A 21,192-nucleotide genomic window follows, 5' to 3' on the forward strand; every position below is an offset into this window, starting at 1 on the left:
AATTATATTTGTTAATAATACAAAAAAACTTTTTGCTCTCGTTAAAAATTAACAAAGGATATTTTAGAAAGAATAATGTGATTAATCACACTTTATTATTTGTGTGATTTAAAGGTCCAGTCTACATTGAGTTTACTTCAACACTTACTATAGCTGACAAAGAGTTCACAGAGACACATAGCTCCAAACAGAGGCGCAACATGGACTGTACTCCCTGGAGCTCAACGCACACTTTTTTTTCTCCTGTTTTTCAAATTAAGTATTTATTTGGCTGTGCTGGGTCTTCATTGTGACACTTGGGATCTTTAGAAGCAGCATGTGGGATCTAGTTCCCTGACCAGGGATTGAACATAGGGCCCCCTGCATTGGGAGTGTGGCGTTTTAGCCACTGGGCCCCAAGGGGAGTCCCCGCATTTTTCAATTTCATCTATCAAAACATATAACGGTTTTGTTACAGTTAGGCTTGGGAATTTCTATCTTTCCTGACATCAATGTTTTTGCAAACTATTTGGACAGTGTCATGTTTTATATTTTGAACAAATGGGTTCAAAAACCACTGAAACTCTTCATTTGTAGGAAACTGTATTTTAAACTGTGTTAGTGTGCAAACATGAGAAATTTTAGGAGTATATTACATTCTATTTTTACTTTGGGCACCAAATGTGTGGGTTTTCCATACTCGACAATTCTCTAGGGATGTAAAGTCATCTTATTAGACTCTCTTATCACTCTGGAGATTCCCAAGGTCTTAGAACTGGAAACAAAGACCAAATATTTTAGGAAAAGATTTCCCTATCACACAAGAAACTAAAACTGTTTTAGAAGCTCTTCTGCCCAGAAAGGGAATGAAGACCAAACATATAATTACTATATCGTAATATCACAGAGTGACATACATTATTTTCAGCCACACAAAAAACTAATTGAAACAGTTATAAACATCAAATTCAAAAACATTCTCTCCAGAGAAGCTTTTTTTTTCCCCCAGGACTTATTTTCTACTTTACAGCTAAAGCATGACCTCCAGATTTAAGGATCAAATTAAATGTTTTTCTAATTTTTAAATTATCTGTTATGTAGCACTCTCTGACAGCCATTAACACACAGACAGATCAACCAGTTGTGAACTCCTGACTTTGTAAAAGACAGACGGGTAGGTATGACAGATCGTTTAAATATTTTGCAGTGAGATTAGAAGTGGTGAGACTGTGTAGTATAAAAGATTTTCACGGTCAGTTCCTACCTCATTGCAAAATATTCCAATAGTTTTGGCTTTGATTTAAAGGTCTCACTTTTATATCAAACTAGTGACATCCTGTAGTGCTTTCTGCAAGTTTTCGTTCAATCTTTGTGGCAGTATTTTGTTTTTAATCATTTGGAGTGAATATGTCATATGTGGTGTCCTCTGTAACCTTATTCAAGAGTATGTATTGTCTCTATCCAATCAAATCAGATGCTCCATCAATGGTTATACTTACATAAATTTCTGCCGATTTCATATTATTTATGTTTACATTATTAATGTTATTTTCAACCCAGGTTGTTGCTGTTTTTTTTTTTCCCACAAATCTTTTAAACCACTGTCCATTACATGAGGGCTGGCTTAGTTAACACCAACACTTAGTTAAACTATTCAAAAGCAGAGACATTACTTTGCCGACTAAGGTCTGTCTAGTCAAGGCTATGGTTTTTCCTGTGGTCATGTATGGATGTGAGAGGTGGACTGTGAAGAAGGCTGAGTGCCGAAGAATTGATGCTTTTGAGCTGTGGTGTTGGAGAAGACTCTTGAGAGTCCCTTGGACTGCAAGGAGATCCAACCAGTCCATTCTGAAGGAGGTCAACCCTGGGATTTCTTTGGAAGGAATGATGCTGAAGCTGAAGCTCCAGTACTTTGGCCACCTCATGTGAAGAGTTGACTCATTGGAAAAGACTCTGATGCTGGGAGGGATTGGGGGCAGGAAGAGAAGGGGACGACAGAGGATGAGATGGCTGGATGGCACTCGATGGACGTCAGTCTGAGTGAACTTCAGGAGTTGGTGATGAACAGGGAGGCCTGGCGTGCTGCGATTCATGGGGTCACAAAAGTCGGACATGACTGAGCAACTGAACTGAACTATACCGTTACCACTGAGAGATGGTAAAAAGAAAATCACATTCAGGATGTGATGGGTGTAACAGCAAAGATGCTTTGTTAGTAGACTGCAGAGTTCCTAGTGCTATCCTCACTTTATTCAGTTTTACTAAGCTACAGGCTCAGCTCTGCTCAGTTCCTGATTTCCTATTCTAAAAGGAAATGAGATACGCAACTTACTGATCTTGCTCAGAGAGGTTATAAATCTCCTAAGTCTCATCTACTTCTGCCTCTGTCCCCTTGATTACCTGACTATCACATCAACCTTCCCACTGGTACTGGTATCCTTACTCCTGAAAACCCTATTCCCCCTGGGTCAGAGTCAAGCTAGGTCTGGTATCTTCTGCTACTGGCTGGAGTCCTATTCCATACTATCAACAGTCCAAGTTCTCAGAAGCCCCAAGTTACTATAATTAGTAATCACTTATGGATCCATCATAGAATAGGTCAATTCAACCACTGAATCTCCAAGAGACAAAGCTGCTAAAATGTTAGAATGTCTTGCTGTAAATTCCAACACAAAAGATAGTTCTTGCTTCCAAACTTATCCATTTACTAATTATCACATTACCCTATAGATATTTGTATATCATCTGGAGCAAGGAGATCAAACCAGTCAATAGTAAAGGAAATAAACCCTGAATATGCATTGGAAGGACTGATGCTGAAGCTGAAGCTCCAATACTTTGGCCACTGATGCAAAGAGCTGACTCACTGGAAAAGACCCTGATGCTGGGAAAGACAGGGCAAGCGGAGAAGGGGGTGACAGAGGATGAGATGGTTGGAGGGCATCATTGTCTCGATGGACACGAATCTGAGCAAACTGTGGGAGATAGTGAAGGACAGGGTGATACATTTCATGGGGTTGCAAAGAGTTGGACACGACTTAACAACTGAACAACAAACAAAAGTATCGGTATTTTTCAGTTTATTGAATTATTTGTTTATTGCATATCTTCTCTTTACCACTAGAAGGAAAGCTTCATGAAAGCAATGATTTTGGCTTCTTGTTCATTACTGTATTTCTCAAGCCCTAGAATATGACCTCAACATGACCTCAGTAAAGGTCTCTGGTAGTAGATGCTGGCAGTGTCCTACCCAGATCTCCTTTGCCACCAAAGGCACTCATTCCACAGCTACTGCAGCACTGACTTCTAAAAGCTCACAGCTGCACCCTCATTCAAAAAACTGTTTGCCACTAATGGGGAGTTCTTTGTCCAGAACTGCCTGGGTAGCTAGAGGTTCTCCTTCATTCTTCTCCTAAAGAGCAGCCTTTAACTAATGCCTCACAGATATGGGGGCAAAAAAGGCTGGTCCTCTGCTTCCAGGTGGAATAATGCAACCAGGTAGTTGCATTCATGCTCCAGAGCTTTCTGTGAAGAGGCTGAGATGAGACTTTATCTAAACCCACCTCTTCTCCCCAGCCTTTTTATCCTGACTCTTTTACTTCCCCAAAAGCTTCACCAAAAAGCTCTGCCTCTAAAATTACTTACACAAACACTTACATCCCTGGCTCTTCTTCTAGAGTACCTGAATTCGGTATTTGCTGACTATTTGGATCCATAAATCAATAAAGTCAGAGGAAATAAAGAAATAATTCTTAGATTTTCCAGCAATGCTCTTATCTCTTCTTGCACAAAACATTACAGATATATCTCCCTGAAGAGAAAGAGTTAACAGAGTTGTGAGCCGAGCGACCCCATTAGGACGCAAATCTACTTGCTTAATTTAAGCACCTCACCCCCTCTCCTTCTGCTCACATTGTCACTGCTGCCATCATCTGAACAGTCTGGCTACAACAATATCTGTCTCACTTACAAGGGACGGCACTTTATAAAGCTCAACAAAAAAACCATTTTAGATCTTAACGAATTAAAAGATGGCTGGGAAGTATATGGCACTGGCCCAAGATACTTCATTACTCTGCTGGCTTACCTAAGGATGCTGCTGGGAGAAACCTGCAGGCAATGCTGACTGGAGAGGTCCAGAGAGAGGGGAGCGGGTGTAAGCGGTTGAGATATGATGTTAACTATGTTAAGATAATCTGATATTGAAACAATTGTAATATTGTTTATTTTTATTACAACTAAGGACTAAAAATTTAAAAAAATCACTCCCCCTAACGGAGTATCAATGATTTTTACAATGGAGGGACTCAGACAGTAAAGAATATGACTGCAACACAGAAGACCTGGGTTTGATCCATGGATATGGAAGATCCCCTGAAGAAGGGAATGCCTACTCACTCCAGTATTCTGGCCTGGAAAATTCCATCGACAGAGGAGCCTGGTGGGCCACAGTCCATGGGGGTCACAAAGAGTCAGACATGACTGAGCGACTAATACTTCAGCATGAAATAATTACTTTCTTAATATGAATTTGCTTTATAAGTTAAAGACACACACACACACATACAAAGGACTGGAAGGTTATAAACTAAACTGACAACAGTGATTGACTTGAAGGAGGGGAGATGAGATTGGCATGGTTGTTAAAGGTGGCTTTAGCTATTATTAGTGTTTTCTTTCTACAGAAAGAAGAGTAGAGTCAAATTGAAGAAATATTCATAGTTGTTACATATGAGCAACAAGTTTGGCTATGTTATGTACTATACATTTGTATTTACATTTTTTTGATTTTTTAAGTTTTTCTCAGACTAGAAAAAAGTACACAACACTTGAAAAGAATGTAGCTATTCTCTAGTGGCAAGGGATTTAACAAAACTAAGAAAAAATATACACTGCATCAGTGGTTCTCAAGCTTATTCAGCTTGTGACTTAGGAAATAAAACTCCAGCTTGTTCCTAGTCCTTTCTTCCAAGACAGTCTAGAGCAGACCGCTTGCTAGGATCTACAGCTGAGGGCTGGTCTGCAGCTCCGATTCACCCGTCTCTATAACCTACTGTAACAACTGTTTGGTGGATGCACGCAGAGAACTGAGCAGTGTCTGCCTGGCAGGAGCATCATGTAAAAGATCACAGGCACGGATCTAGTTTACGTTTCTATGAATTACCTGGGTGACAGGAGAGAAAACAGAGCTGTTAAGTTTACTGATGATACCGCTCAGGGGTCATCAATCCTAAAGGAAACAAACCCTGATCCTGAGAAAGATTAAGGGCAACAGGAGAAGGGTGTGACAGAGGATGAGATGCTTGGATGGCATCATAGACTCAACGGACATGAATCACCACTTAACGACTGAGCAACAACCGCTCAGGGAAGATGTATTAAGAGATAAATAAGTTTAGTAGTCTGGAGAACAGAGAAGAAAACAGAAAATGAAATTGATAAGGATATTACTATTGGGGAAAAAAATGGGAAAATATGGAATAACTGGCCAAAGGAAAGACTCTGGGATCAGGCTGGGCAAGGATTAGGAAAATGAAGTTAGAATTTTAAAAAATCAAGCTATTACATGTATAATGAAGGAATAGCATGTAAGAACTGCTTGGCCAACAGTTTAAACACATGGCTAGTACTTTGGTGAGGTACTTACTGATGTGCTACCATCACTAAAATAATGTTTGATCAGAGAGACAAAGTCAAGAAACATCACAGTACAGTGGCCAGAGCATCAGGCTGAAGCCAGAATATATGAAGCCAGCTGTGTGACCTCACACAAGTGTTTCCCCTCTGCGCTTCTGTACACATCTGCAAAAAAAGAGGCGGTAATGGTGCTGATCTCAGACAGTTGTGAGCAAAAATGAGTTACAATTTGAAAACAGTGTAGAACAGAGTAGTTAATATATACTTTTTTATGAAAAAGCAAACATAATTTAGGAATTTAAATGGATTTGGAGTAAAAAATTATTACAGAGCTAAAGATCCGCATGGAAAAATGAGAGGTACTGGCATACTTCATTCTGTAAAAAAGGAGGGGGCAGTAGAAGACATCCTTGGTGGGAAAACTATTAACTGCTGATAAAAATGTGTCTGAAATAGCCTTTTCCAGTTAGTAATGGGGAAGATGAGACAGAAGGACTATCCTAGCACCTCTGACATCAGACATGTTTCCAGTTCTCTAGTCTTCTTATCAGTGCTAAGAAGGTCTTGATAGCTCAATCACAATTTTTTCCATGAGACTTCAAAAGAAGCTTTTTGTTTTTCTATTTCTTCCCGATATATCTAGTTGCCCTCTGGGACTTCGTGAATTTTAAAATTTATACTGTCACATTCAGTTTTCTTCAGTCTGAGGAAAGCCTGATACGCTGAATTATGCAGTGCTTTTTAAAGCATGTCATCATTCATTCCAGGATATTCGATGTGGAGAAGGTTGATGCTACAGTTTTACAATTCACTTGATCTCATTTGATTTCGTGAAGAAAAAGTACACAAAAATATGAAAGGGGAAAAACAAGAGTTTTAACAACAACCATCTCCAATGTGAAGCAGCAGTCCCCTCTTATCCATTTTTCTTTTATCCCCTCAGCCTCCATATAACTATCAATCAAAAATTAGCAAGTTAAACCTGTTTCAATAGGTCATTGCCAGTATATTTGTTTGACCTCAACAATTTGATCTGCATGACTGCAATCACCTCCTCATGTTCTCTGTGATTAAATCTCATCTAACTCTGATCTACTTACAGACTGTGGTCCTAATGACCTTTCTTGCTTTAACTCCATCACATTGCATTCAGGATAAAATCCAACCTCAGCAAGGCCCATGAAGTCCCCACAAAGTCCCATGTCTTCCTCTTGGCATCAGCTCTAGCATCTACACACATACGTGCCACGCTACCCAAGCTGCCTCTCACTTCCTATTTTTAGACAGCTCGTCTTCAATATGTGCCACATATATATGGCATATGCCATCAACCATAATGACTTGTTCAGTGTTCTGCACTTAGAAGACTACTACTTATCCCTGAAGACTCAGTTTGAGTGTCACCTTCTCCAGACCCTTTCCACCAAATCACATGCATATACTCAGAGGATTGGGTACCTCTCTTCAAGGGTCTCACAGAACTTATGTATGTTTCTTTCTTGGCTTCTGTACAACACTGTATCTTAAATGCTGGTGTACTGCCGCTCACTGACAGGCAAGCAAGGACATCTAGTCAATAATCAATATCATCATCTATACAGTCAGCCCTCCACACCCAAAGGTTCTACATTTGAGGACTCAACCGACTGTGGATTGAAAACATTTGGGAAAAGAAACTCAAAGTTCCAGAAAGCAAAAACTTGAATTTGCTGTGATCCAGCTACTATATATATATATAGCATTTATACTGCATTTATAACTATTTATAGAGCATTTATACTGCATTAGGTATTATAAGTAATCTAGAGATGTTTTCAATATATGGGAGGATATATGTAGGCTATATGCAAATAATATGCCACATATAAGGTACCTGAACATCCCTGGATTTGGGTGTCCAGGGGAGTCCTGGAACCGATCCCCTACAGATACTAAGAACATCTGTACATCGTCAGTACCCTAAACAGCCCCTGGCAAACAACAGGAATCTAATAAATAAAAATCAGGTGAAATGAATTAATATATAATAAATAAACCAGACTCCTGCCTTAAAAAAATTCCCTATTTAGCTACGGAGACATGACTGGGGAAAGGAGGAGGTGGAAATAAGATACAGAAATTAACAACAATGCCATTTGGAGTGAGAGAAAGTGGGGTACATGGCAAGAAACTATTATTTATGAGTTAGCCTAAGTATCTAGCTGCCTAAAATGTACAGATATTATGGTTGGTCCTTTTCATATTGCCTTACTTTTCACAACCATCTTGAAGGGTATTATTTCAATTTATTAGATAAGCAAATAAGGACTCAAGGAGTTCAAGACCACACAAAGTTAATGGTAAAGACATAATTTTATATTTAAAACCCATATTCTTTCTACCATAATGGTACAAATTCAGTTCTATGGAGTTTCAGAGGAGGGGAAATTTACACCCAGAATGACAAATCAGAAAAGTTCCATGTAGAACTAACAGTGGACCAAATCTTGAAGGATTCTAGGAGAAATAGAGTGCATTTTAGAGGGAGGAATAAAGACCGGCATGGATACAAGTTCAAAACAAGGTCAGTAGGACAGAGAATAGTCCAGTCTGGAATAAGCTGAGCATACACTGGGAAAATCTCACAGAAGAGAAAATTGGGACTTCCCTGGTGGACCTGAGCACTCTATATTTACAATGGACACCAATACTAGAAAAATAAACAAGTACCTAGGTCATGCTAATGATTGGACCTGTGCCATCATCTCCATATATGAAGGGTAGCAGATTAAAAAAAAATCTGGTAACATATTTCAAAATTAAGGTAATTCTGATTTTAACTTTAATACAAAAGTGTACTTTTATCCAAGGAAGAAATATAGCTACAGAAATTGCCATATCAAGTTAATTTAATGTCAAATTATCATAACACTGTGAAAAAAGAAGTAAATAAATGCACTTCACAAATGTGAGTCATGTAGTCTCCTCTTTTCTGAAATAAGTACCATAAAAGTCATTACACGCATTAATCCTTAAAGTTATCTAAATCATACTCTTAGGGCAATCTTGATTTTAACAAAAAATATGAATTGCCTAGCTTGCTCATTTTATGAGATCTGATCTTAAAACATAAGATGGCCATCCTCAAAAGTATACCGGTTATAAGTTTTATTCATGCATGTTTGGTGATGGTTTTACTTATCAAGATATGTTTTTAATGACTCATAACTAATTTTGTTGGAATGACATCCATAAACTAAATTGAGTGTGACTGATTATTTAGATGGTAACATCACAAATCCATTAAAAGGAACCTAAAATAAACAGAGTTAATGACCTTAAGTAAGTCACCCATAGATCAGAGAAGTTCCGAACATTTTTTTCAACTGCTATTTTTAAGTTTTTAAAAACGTATGTTTCTCTAATGACAATTTCATCAGATTAAGTTGTATGGTAAATATAGCCATTAAGTTATACATAATAGAGAAGAAAACTTTTCATGTTGAAAAGCCTTTCAAAATATATATTTTAAATAGAAATGGAGATTTTTTACTTCCAACTTTACATAATAAATTAAATATCAAATACTGACAAACAGAGGTATCCCAATGCCTACTGAAGTGGATATTATATTTGTAATACTATCATCAATCAATGATACAGCAATGAGGGCTATAGCAAAGATAATAAAAATCCATCTGAAAATTTTACTACATTTTGAATTTAGACTTTTTCTTCATAGACAATGTATCCATATGTTTATGTAGCCAAAATCAGAAATACCATGGGATATAATCAACATGCAATTCTTCACTATTATTTGTTATTTCTCAATGAAAGTACAGGAGACATTCTAGGCAGAAAGTAAAGCATGGTACAGTCAGCCCTCTGTATCCACAGTTTCTGCATCAATCAACCTCGAACTGAAAATATCTGGGACAACAAAAAATTCCAGAAGTTCCAAAAAGCAAAACGTGAATTTGTCATGTGGCAACTATTCACACTGCATTTATACTGTATTTACAATTTACATAGCATTTACATTGTACTAGCTTCCCTGGTGGCTCAGATGGTAAAGAGCCTGCCTGCAGAGCAGGAGACTCGGGGTTCAATCCCTGGGTCAGGAAGATCCCCTGGAGAAGGAAATAACAACCCACTCCAGTATTCTTGCCTGGAAAATCCCATGGATGGAGGGGCCTGGTGGGCTACAGTCCATGGGGTCCCAAAGAGTTGGACACAACTGAGCAACTTCACTCACTTACATTGTATTAGGTATTACAAGTAATCTAAAGATGATTTAAAGTATATGCAGGATGTGCACAAGTTATATGCAAATACTGCACCATTTTATATAAGAGACTTGAGTGAGCATCTGTGGGTTTTAGCACCCATGGGGTCCTGAAACCAATCTACTAAAAATAATGGGGGGCAACCTTATCTCTAATCTTCTAAACTTTCTACAGCACCCTGAATACTGTCTTCTTCTTTCCTATTTAAAGATACTAGAATACAGATCTGAAAGATGACCCTGTCCACTTCTATTCAACAGAGATGAGAAAACTGATACCCAAAAAGAGACTCCAAGATAGATAGTTTCAAACACATATATAAAGGTTAAACATCAATTATTTAATCACTCATATAAAAAAGTTTAAAAATAAGCAGCAAATTAAATCCAAAGAAGACAAAAAGGAAGGGTATAATAAAATCAGAGGTCACTGAAATAGAAAAGAAACACACAAAAAAGAGGCTCAACAGTGCCAAAACCTGGCTGCTTAAACAGACCAAAAACACTGATCACTCCCTGGCAAAACAGACCGTGAAAAAAAAGAGGGCAAATAACCAACACTAGGAGTAAAAATGATATCATTACTGGGCCAAAGAACATCAAAATATCATAAAGCAACATTATAAACAAGTTTATGCCAATAGCTAGATGACAAGAAATAATTCCTAGAAAAATAAGATCTATTAAAACGTCTTACAACTATTTAAGACAATGAATTATAAGCAAAAGGCTTATTTACAATGAATGTGTTGGTGACACAGACTCGGGAATAATTACTAAGTATGTTATGTTTCTTTGCTTCCTTTTTTGCTTATTGTCAGAATCAATTGAGCTAGCTCAGCCTAACATATCTTTCTTTAAAAATATTTTAATGTCCAATATACAGAAATTTAAAAACTGCCCCACCATTCAAAAGGAATCTCACATAAAGTGACTTCTGTGTTTCTGGACATATTTTTAAGGGCACCACTAAACAGTCTGGACTAAACACAATACAACCAAAATGAAACAGATAAAACAGCACAAATTCTCCTAAGAATGAATAACTGCAATGCTCACTGTATCATCCTTAAAATGTAAAATACGAGTCTTGTTTTGTGTCTTGTGGCTCAAAAAGTGGAACTATGATATGTTACAAATGAAAGTTATTTAGGCAAAAACTAGCAAACTAGTTCAACATTTCGATTCTTTCATTATTTTCCCCAAACTTGGTCCATGTAGGGAGAAAAAACTGGTGAAAAGGCTTAAAGGTGAGAGAAATAAGGAGCTAATTTTTTAGATTCAGTGCAACATAAAAGACTGAAATAATTACAAATACTAACAGTATTACAGCTCCTTAAAATAGGACTATGTTTCTTATTTCTTTCTATATCTGGAAAACACCTAGTCTTGTCATCTTGACATAGTAAATTAAAAAAAAAAGAATATAAGGCATAATTCATACAAAGAAGAACTATGAGAAATATAAAAATAGGCAAAAAGTTTTCCAAAGCTATATAAGTGAGGTATAAAAGCTTAGGAATTGAGATGACCTACCTAGTCATCCCAGTTAAAATTATTAACTTAAAATTTGCTCAAATTTTGTTAAATTTATTCCAAAATGTTTTGTGCCTTACAATAGTATTTAAATACTTTAATTTTCCCATTGTCCATTGCTTTTATATTAAAATACAACTGACCTTGTATCCTGTGACCTTGCTTAAGTTACTTACTAGTTGTGATAGTTTTTTCTTAGAATTTTCTATGTACATAATCATGCTGTCTCTAAATAAAGAAAATTTAAATTCTTCTACTTAATCATATGTGGCATTTATTATTTTTTCTTGCCTTATTGCACTGGCGAAGACCTCTAGCACAATGATGAACAATGAATATTCTTGCCTTTTCCCCAATCTTGGGAGGAAGGTATTTAGTTTTTTGTTTTTTTTTAAACCAGTAAATACAAGTTAGTTATAGGTTTTTCACTGATGCCTCTTAACAGGTTGAGGAAGTTTCCAGATATTTGTAATTTGCTGTAACATTTTATCATGAATGAACATTGCATTTTACCAAATTTTTTTGTTTGTTGGCTTTTTTTCAGGGGGGCAGAAGCAATGACTGAAATGATTATATGGCTTTTCCTTTATGCTGTAAATAGAGTGGTTTACATTATTTGATTTCAAATGTTAAACCAACCTTACATTCCTGGGATTAAAACCCATTTGGTTATGATGTATTATCCTTTTTACATATTGTTGAATTTGACTTGTTAATATTTGTTAAGAATTTTTCTATCTATGCTCACAGAGAATACTGAACTGTAATTCTCTTATATTATACAGGTTTGCTGGAAAAAAAATACTCTGTTTTTGTTCATCTAAGAATGTCTATATTTCTAACAAATGTTTTGCCAGATATAATAATGTCTATTAACTTTTTATTCTTCTTTTGGCCATTGAAAAACAACCATTTCACTGAATTGTGGTTACTCATGACAAGTCAGTGGTCACTTTTATGATTTCCCCCCATATATAATATGCCTTATTTATTTATTTAATTATTTTGCGGGCAGTTTTAAACATTTCCTCTTTCAATTTTAAACAATTTGATTACAACATACTTTGCTGCTAAAGCTTTTCACAAAATTTGGGAATTTTTCCATCAATACATCTTCAAATAATATTCTGCCCCAGTCTTTGTTCCCCATCTTTTCTTTTTTTGAGATTTTAATTGCCCATATGTGTGTGGTGTTGGAGAAGACTCTTGAGAGTCCCTTGGACTGCAAGGAGATCAGTCCTGGGTGTTCATTGGAAGGACTGATGCTGAAGCTGAAACTCCAATACTTTGGCCACTTCATGCGAAGAACTGACTCATTTGAAAAGACCCTGATGCTGGGAGGGATTGGGGGCAGGAGGAGAAGGGGACGACCGAGGATGAGATGGCTGGATGGCATCACCGACTCAATGGACTTGCGTCTGGGTGAACTCCAGGAGTTGGTGATGGACAGGGAGGCCTGGCGTGCTGCAATTCGTGGGGTCGCAAAGAGTCGGACACGACTGAGCGACTGAACTGAACTGAGACTGCATTTTTAAGGTTGCTATTTCTGTACTGAGAATTCCTAATTATTCCCTCATTATGTTGTTCCCCCTTTACATGCTTGAACATATTTAAGGCAACTGTTTTACAGTCCTTGTCTGCTAACTCAATCATCTGTCATTTTGGAGTCTATTTCTATTGACCAATTTTCCTGCTTATTTGTATGTCTAGTAGTAGTCTGTCAAATGCTTAATACTGTAAATGCTCTGTTGATAATTGTTTGGATTTTGTAGTCTTCTTTCATTCAATGGTAAGTTTGTTCAGCTAAGCAGTTAATTTACTTCTGAATCGGCTTAATTGTTTCCAACACATATTCTCCCCAACATCTAACCCTTTCATTTTAAAAATCATTTTGTACGAGAAAAACTTAAAAAATAGTGTTAAGTAACAAACATCCTTGCTTTTTTTTCAAGAGTTATTTTTAAATTTACTAAGGGAAGCATAGAATAGCTTTTACTCTAGGGACAGATTTATCCCACTTTTTTTTTCCATTATATTTATTTTTTTAATTTAAATTTATTTATTTTAATTGGAGGCTAATTACTTTACAATATTGTATTGGTTTTGCCATACATCAACATGAATCTGCCACGGGTGTACACGTGTTCCCAATCCTGAAGCCCCCTCCCACCTCCCTCCCCATACCATCCCTCTGGGTCATCCCAGTGCTCCAGCCCCAAGCATCCTATATCCTGCATTGAACATGGACTGGCGATTCATTAATATGATACTATACATGTTTCAATGCCATTCTCCCAAATCATCCCACCCTCTCCCTCTCCCACAGAGTCCAAAAGACTGTTCTATATATCTGTGTCTCTTTTGCTGTCTCGCATACAGGGTTATCATTACCATCTTTCTAAATTCCATATATATGCATTAGTATACTGTATTGGTGTATAAAACACATTCTTATGGGGAGTATTCTGGAGGACTACAATCATTTATATGTGGGTTTACAGCAGTTTATTAGTTTGTGTGGACATTTCATTTTTGGCTTTAGATAGTGAAATCTTAGAGGCATTGTTTTAACTCTGAAAAGTTTTCACTTAATGATGTCATATTTTATTAATTCTAGGATACTCATCTTTTTACATTTTACATTTTAACATGACTGAAATTGAGATATATCTTATGGTTGCTAATAGCTTCCAATCATTGTCGTCCTGAATTGACATCTTTTTCCTCCAGAGATGTTTGCTTCTGTCAGTCACATGGGCTTACTACCAACCCAGTACCACTTTTTTTTCCCCAAGATCTTAGTTTTTTATTTTATTTTCTTATTATTATATATTTTTTTACTTTACAATATTGTATTGGCTTTGCCATACATCAACATGAATCCGCCACTTCTAAAGCACAGATTTCACAGGATAAATCCCAGGAGTAAGTTTAATGAAGGCTCTTAACCATGTGGGAGCTCTGGTAATTGTTCAGCTCACCAGTCTCTAGTGGTTGTTCCTTCACCAGTGTCTGTGAGTCATGTGGCACTAGTGGTAAAGAATCTGCCTGCCAGTGAAGGAGACATAAGAGACCCAGGTTTGACCCCTGATTCGGGAAGATCCCCTGGAGGAGGGCATGGCAACCCACTCCATTATTGTTGCCTGGATAATCCCGTGGACAGAGAAGCCTGGTGGGCGACAGTTCATGGAGTCACAAAGACTCAGCACTACTGAAGTGACTCAGCACACATGTATGCACTGTGGTAGGACCAATCTGGTACCAGTAACTTCATCACAACCAGAGGTGTAAATGCCAAGAGGGAGTTTTTGACAATCACTTGGCTCTGGTGGCTCAGACGGTAAAGCGTCTGCTTGCCGTGCGGGAGACCCAGGTTCAATCCCTGGGTTGGGAAGATCTGCTGGAGAAGGAAATGGCAACCCACTCCAGTAATCTTGCCTGGAAAATCCCATGGACTGAGGAGCCTGGTAGGCTACAGTCCATGGGGTCACAGAGTCGGACACGACTGAGCGACTTCACTTTCACAGCTTTACTCTGGTACTCTTCTCTTTCTTCTTTGGTCCACTAACTTTACCTTCTTTTCTCCTACATTTTCCTCTCAAAAACACACCATTATCTAGTAAAAGGACTCAAAACAAAAATCAATTCTTGTAACTCAATCCAGGATTTATTTCCACTACATAATATTTTTGTTAATCTCCTGGATTAAAACAATAACAATTCAATCTAGTTTTAATTTGCTTATTACTTCGCATACTCCTGAATTTTTTCTCTCTCCTTTGGTGGATCTGCTGCATATTTTTATTTTAGAAAGATTAAGACCAAGTTCATTAATAAAGCTAAAAACAATCCATGTTGAGAAAATCTATCTGATTAAAAGCTATCCTTGGACCAGCAAACCACACAAAACTAAATAATCCATAAAGTGTTTTCCAAGAAGGCAAGAGTAATAATTTACTTCTTCATATTTTTGAATTCCTTATCTCACACCTGAGATTCACATAGTTTACTGTTTCTCCTTGTGAGCTACGTTAAGTTCCTGTTAGAGAGTGAGCTTAGTCTCTACATTCTTTTCTTCTAATTTAAGAGCCTTTATCTTGATGAAAACTACTCCCTGAATGCAATATTCATCACTTTGTCCACAAAATATCTATTAATTCATGTTTATAAAGCACTAGTCACTTTGAAAATAAATTTTGCATGGTTTTATTACCTTTTAAGAAGAGGAGAGATAAGGGCAGAAGGAAAAGAAATAAACTGGTATATTAAAAATGGGCTTTTAAGAAAGTATTTTTAAACTGTACTAGGAGCAAAATCAATGATTAGACCAGATCTTAAGAGGCTGTGGGTTTTATCCTCTTACCTGTGCAGCTGTATATATTCTCGGGGTCTGTTGAGCAGGTGAAGGAATCTATCAACAATCTTGTTTTTTCCCACACCCTGTAATTACACAGAAAGCATTAAACAAGAAACTTGTCTGGAGGTAAAACAAACCAGAATAATCTCCTACTGATAATCTGTCCTAGTTTATTGTTAATGCAAACCAAACTAGTAAACATATACAGCACATCTTTTATGACATAGTTTTTTTTTTAACTGACTTCTAAATATACTAGCTCTAAGTTCTTCTTATTTAAAAGGAAATTCAAAATTATTTTTAGCCTTCTGCAACTTGTCTTTTATTTTCTGCTCTTTAATTTTACACTGAGGTATAAATATTCGAGCCAGAATATTATCTATTTCAGATTTAAAGAATGGCAGCAAAGGAAATCAAGGAAGAGTAAAAACAAAGACTTTTCTAATCCACTCTTCAGAATTGTGGTTTTTAGTTACATAAAGATAAATACAACACTGTACTTCTTTTGCTTTAATTAAACACTAATTTCCTCTCCTTTTATCCTACTTTCTAGTCTTTTAAGACCCTGGAAACCTGAAAATATAATCAGGGTTTATTAATAAGTCTCAACTCTATCTTCTCTTCTTAGAAATGCCCTCATTTTCTCAGAATATACTGACACCAAGGTTGCTGTCCTTTCGTAGAGGACAAGCTGTTAAAAATGGAATCCACTCCCATGCTATTGCTCCATTTCAAAGTTTTCACTTAGAGGTGGACCACTCTATTAATGGGATGTAAAACTTCTAAAAAGTGGGTTGGGTGGTAAGAGTAGAAGTGGTTTTAAAAGCTGCGTTTTGTAACATATGTTGTAGCAATAAAAGTACCTTTACTGATTTCTTACACTGTCCACAGTCAAACATATGGTACAAAGCTATATAGGCTTTAAATGGCATGTTGCAATAAACACAAAATTTTAAATAAATAAGTTCAGACAAACAAAATGGGTGTTAATTATATCAGCTCTGTTCAATTCAAGAAACCTAGAGAAAAACAAATATCATAAATGCATTGTACCGTCAGAAACACAAAGGGTTTCTTAAAAGAACAAGTCATGGAAAACCACTGTGGGGAGCTCATGCTCCCTCCCTGTTTCCAAGATCAGATTCCCCCTCACTCTTTCAAATTCCTCCTGAGCAACTTCAGGAGCTTGCTGTGGTGGTGTTGTATTGGTCGCTCAGTCGTGACTGACTCTCTGTGACCCCAAGGACTGTAGCCCGCCAGGCTCCTCTGTCCATGGGATTTCCCAGGCAAGAGTACTGGAGTAGGGTGCCATTACAAGCCTTATAAATGTAGGATGCAATGTGAAGTCCCTGGCTGCCACTAACAGGCTCCTTTGCTATGTCTTCTTTCAGTGTGTTAAAAAAAAGAGAAAATTCAACTGAGTAAACTTTAAAAATCTTATTGAGCTTATTCAATGATTCATGGATCTGGCACACAGAAAGGAGAAGCACAGAAGAGACTTTCATGAGCAGAAGGGAGCAGGGCAAGGAAGTTCTACCAGCAAAGCTGTTACACTAGGTTGTGACAAGGCCACCCTCCTCAGGGCTCTTTTGGGCCAGTGGCCTCATCAGTGCTGACCAGGTGATCCTCATTTACGGGTTTAAGACTCCATTTCTGGGAGAGGCTGAAACTATAATAATCAAGGTGAGTCTGGGTTTTGTGATGAGAGTTTAGCGTAAAGGACTCCATTTGGGGCTGTGTTACTTTTAACACATTTTAGAGTCTTCCGAACTCCAGCCTCACCTGTCTCCTGGCTCCATATACTCTCCCTGGGAATCTCACCTACTCCCTTCTCTTCAGTCATCTCATATTGCTCACGTCTCTCCTAAGCCCCAGCTGAGATGAGATCTCCTGTTTCGAATCGTCAACTGAGCTTCTGTACCAGACGTTCATACTAAACTCATTATACTTCCACCAAAACCTACTCTGCTTTCTTTTTAACCCACTCTTAACAGTATGGCCTCATACCCAGTTGGTCAATGAATGAGTCTCAGAATGTTTTTGACTGCTGTATTTTTTCCCTGCTCCATTCCAAACATCACTAGAATCTCTGTAGTTTCGATTTGCAAAACTTTTCCTTCCTTCCTTTTTCTCTCCCTCCCTCCTCTCCTTCCTTTTTCCCTCCCTCCTTCTCTTCTCTTCTTCCTTTTATTTCCCTCCACTCCTTTCTCCTCAACTTCTCTCTTTCCTCCCTCCCTTCCTTCCTTCCTTCCATATCTCCTTTGTCTAATTTATCAACCTTTTTAGCACCTAATGCTCTAGGTATTATACTAGCTGAGTGGGATACAACGATAAACAAAATAACTACAACCCCTGACCACACTCATAGCTTAGAACCCAACAGGAAATAGACAATGAAACAAACAAAATACAGTAAGCCCCCTACATACACACTTTCAAGTTGTGAACAGTCAGAGATGCAAACGTGTGTTTGCACGCCCACTGACCTAAACGAGTTCAGATATCTGGTGTACACTGCCATGTGCATGCTCCTCGATAAGTGGTTGTCATGTTGTGTACTTTACTGTAAAGAGTACAGTATCTTTATATCGAGCCCAGGGGGTCCAAAAGTATAAAAGCAGCAGTATACAGCTGATTGTGATAGTTGGGTACCAAGGCTAACTTTGCCGTGTGTGCACGCTAAATCCCTTCCATCATGTCCGACTCTCTGTGACCCTGTGGACTGTAGCCCTCCAGGTTCCTCTGTCCATGGGATTCTCCAGGCAAGAACACTAGAGTGGGTTGCCATTCTCTCCTCCAGGGGACCTTCCCAACCCAGGGATAGAACCTATGTCTCCTGCAGCTCCTGCATTGCAGGCAGATTCTTTACCCGAGCCACCAAGGAAGGCCTTAGTTTTGTTGTACTTATAAACAAATTGGACTTATGAAAGAGCTCTCTCAGAACAGAACTCTTTTGTATGTAGAGAAGTTACTGTAGATGTACATGTGATGTGTTCTGCTATGAATATCCAAAGGTCTTGAAGATTTAACCAAAGGCTCAGGAAGTCCCACTATGCACAGTGATATTTCAGTTGAGGGGTTAACAGGATCAGATTTTCACTTTAGGAAAATCATTCTGGTGAAATGCCAGGAAAGAGAACAAGACTGAAACCAAAGGAAAGCCATTTGGAAACTTCTTAACAAACTCAGGCCGGAGATGGTGGTGGCTTCCAGTAAGGAGCTGAGAGATATGAATGTACTTAAGAGAGAGTTAGGGGAAAGGACTAACAAGATCTGAGGATGAACTGGATGTGAGGTGAGAGAAATAAACCTTTCTGTCTTGGGCAACAAGGTGGAACGTGATGCTACTTAAAGACACATGAAACTGGGAGGCGAGGTGCCTTTGCTGGCTCGGGAGGGAAGTCTAGTATTAAAAAGAGGCAGTTTAACTTTGGAAAGATTGACTCTGCCGTGCCTGCTTCACGCATCTGCTCCTGCCTCTCTGACTCACTGTCTCTGCTCCAGGGCAGCCCATCACTGTGCTCAGACCCCTAGAAAGGGTCCTCTTGGGCCTCCCGCCTCCAGATTCACAACTGGCCAGTCCACCATTTGTTTAGTTATTTTTCTTTTTTTCTTAAACAGAGATCTCATCAGGTCATTTCTGGCTTCATTTTAAAAGCTCCAATAATTCCTTCGAGGAAATGCTAAAAGCATAACCCAGGAAGGAATTTCTGTAAATATCCTGAGCAAAATGAGACAGATTTGTTCTTTCCAATCACAGTTTTCGCCTAGAACAAAAAAATCCTGAGGATTACTTTAATTGAATAAATAAATAAACAGTATCTTATTTTTCCATTACAAAAGCCACACATACTCATTTTTCTCAACAAGAAGTTTAGAAAACAGAAAAACTACCCAATGTGCAATTGTCAAAATAAATCTGCTACCATTTTCATTTTGTTTCTGTGGATATTTATCTTTACTTACTAGTCATTATCCTATGTATACAATGTGATCCTTTAATAAAAATTGGCACAAAATAAATAGCTTTTATATCACACTTGACTCCTTTAGAAGATAATATTTAGTCGGGGAGATCCCCTGGAGGGGAAAATGGCAGTTCGTTTTGAGGATTTTTGCCTAGGAAATCCCACTGACAAGGAGCCTGGCAGGCTACAGTCCGTGGGGTCCCAAGAGTCAGACACGACTGAGCAATGAACAACAACAAAAGGGAATGAAAATTTTAAAAAGAAGAAGGAACCTGTAGAATGAGAGATGATAAAAAAAAACTACAAATTGTCTCAAAAGGATGACGCTTTCTTTTATCATTGCTCTTGTCTCATCATGTTCTTTGTGACAAGGTACTAGAAAGAAGGACCTTTACAGAACTAGGAGTCGGACGGCTGTTTGACTACAGGGTTTGGAGGAGGAATGATTCTGTTAAGCCCCTAAGGACAGGAGGAAAACATACTTTAATTTATTAAATATTTTAAAATAAAATAAATATTTAAAATAAAATAAAATTTGAGGAAAGAACCGAAGAAAAGGAAAGGGGAGTCGTACAGTTTGCTCTTGCTGAAGGAGGGAGAAACCTCTTCCAGCAACATTCTGCTCCCTTTGGGCCAACAAAGAGGAGGAACCTGACGTTTTTCGAGTCTTCTGCTGCATGCCTACCCGCCCTTCCAGTGCTTCACCACCCATACCCTCACGCCAGCCATGTCAGTGGGAGGTAACTCTTCTGTCTTGGAGAAAAGCAAACTTAAGTTCCGGGCTTCGCCAGTGGCTCAGCGCTAAAGAATCACCTGCAATGCAGGAGACAAAGGAGACATGGGTTCGATTCTTGTGTTGGGAAGATCCCTGGGAGAAGGGGATGGTTACCCACTGCAGTATCCTTGCCTGGGAAATCCCATGGACAGAGGAGCCTGGTGGGCTACAGTCCATGGGGTCGCAAAGAGTTGGATATAACTGAGCATCGGTTCAGTTCAGTTCAATCGCTCAGTCGTGTCCAACTCCTTGCGACCCCATGGACTGCAGCACGCCAGGCTTCCCTGTCCTTCACCAACATTCGCAGATCTTGCTCAAACTCAAGTCCATCAAGTCGGTGATGCCATCCAACCACCCCATCCTCTGTCGTCCACTTCTCCTCCTGCCTTCAACCTTTCCTAGCATCAGGGTCTTTTCAAATGAATGAGCTCTTCTCGTCAGGTGGCCAAAGTATTGGAGCTTCAGCATCAGTCCTTCCGATGAATATTTAGGACTGATTTTCTTTAGGATTGATTGGTTTGAACTCCTTGCAGTCCAAGCGACTCTCAAGAGTCTTCTCCAACACCACAGTTCAAAAGCATTAAGTTTTCAGCGCTCAGCTTTCCTTACGGTCTAACTCTCACATCCAAACATGACTACTGGAAAAATCATAGCTTTGACTAGATGGACCTCT

General features: G+C 38.3%; 1 protein-coding gene across 1 annotated transcript in view; it reads right to left on the minus strand.

The window, feature by feature from the left end:
* Positions 1-21,192, minus strand: part of VWA8 (von Willebrand factor A domain containing 8) — a 382,159-nt gene that overhangs the window by 210,080 nt on the left and 150,887 nt on the right. Inside the window, exon 21 of the mRNA XM_068984307.1 lies at positions 15,783-15,859. Coding sequence (XP_068840408.1) covers positions 15,783-15,859 — 77 coding nt within the window. The remainder of the gene's footprint in view (positions 1-15,782; positions 15,860-21,192) is intronic.

Source organism: Capricornis sumatraensis, chromosome 12, assembly GCF_032405125.1.
Source record: "Capricornis sumatraensis isolate serow.1 chromosome 12, serow.2, whole genome shotgun sequence".
NCBI classification, from domain to species: Eukaryota; Metazoa; Chordata; class Mammalia; order Artiodactyla; family Bovidae; genus Capricornis; species Capricornis sumatraensis.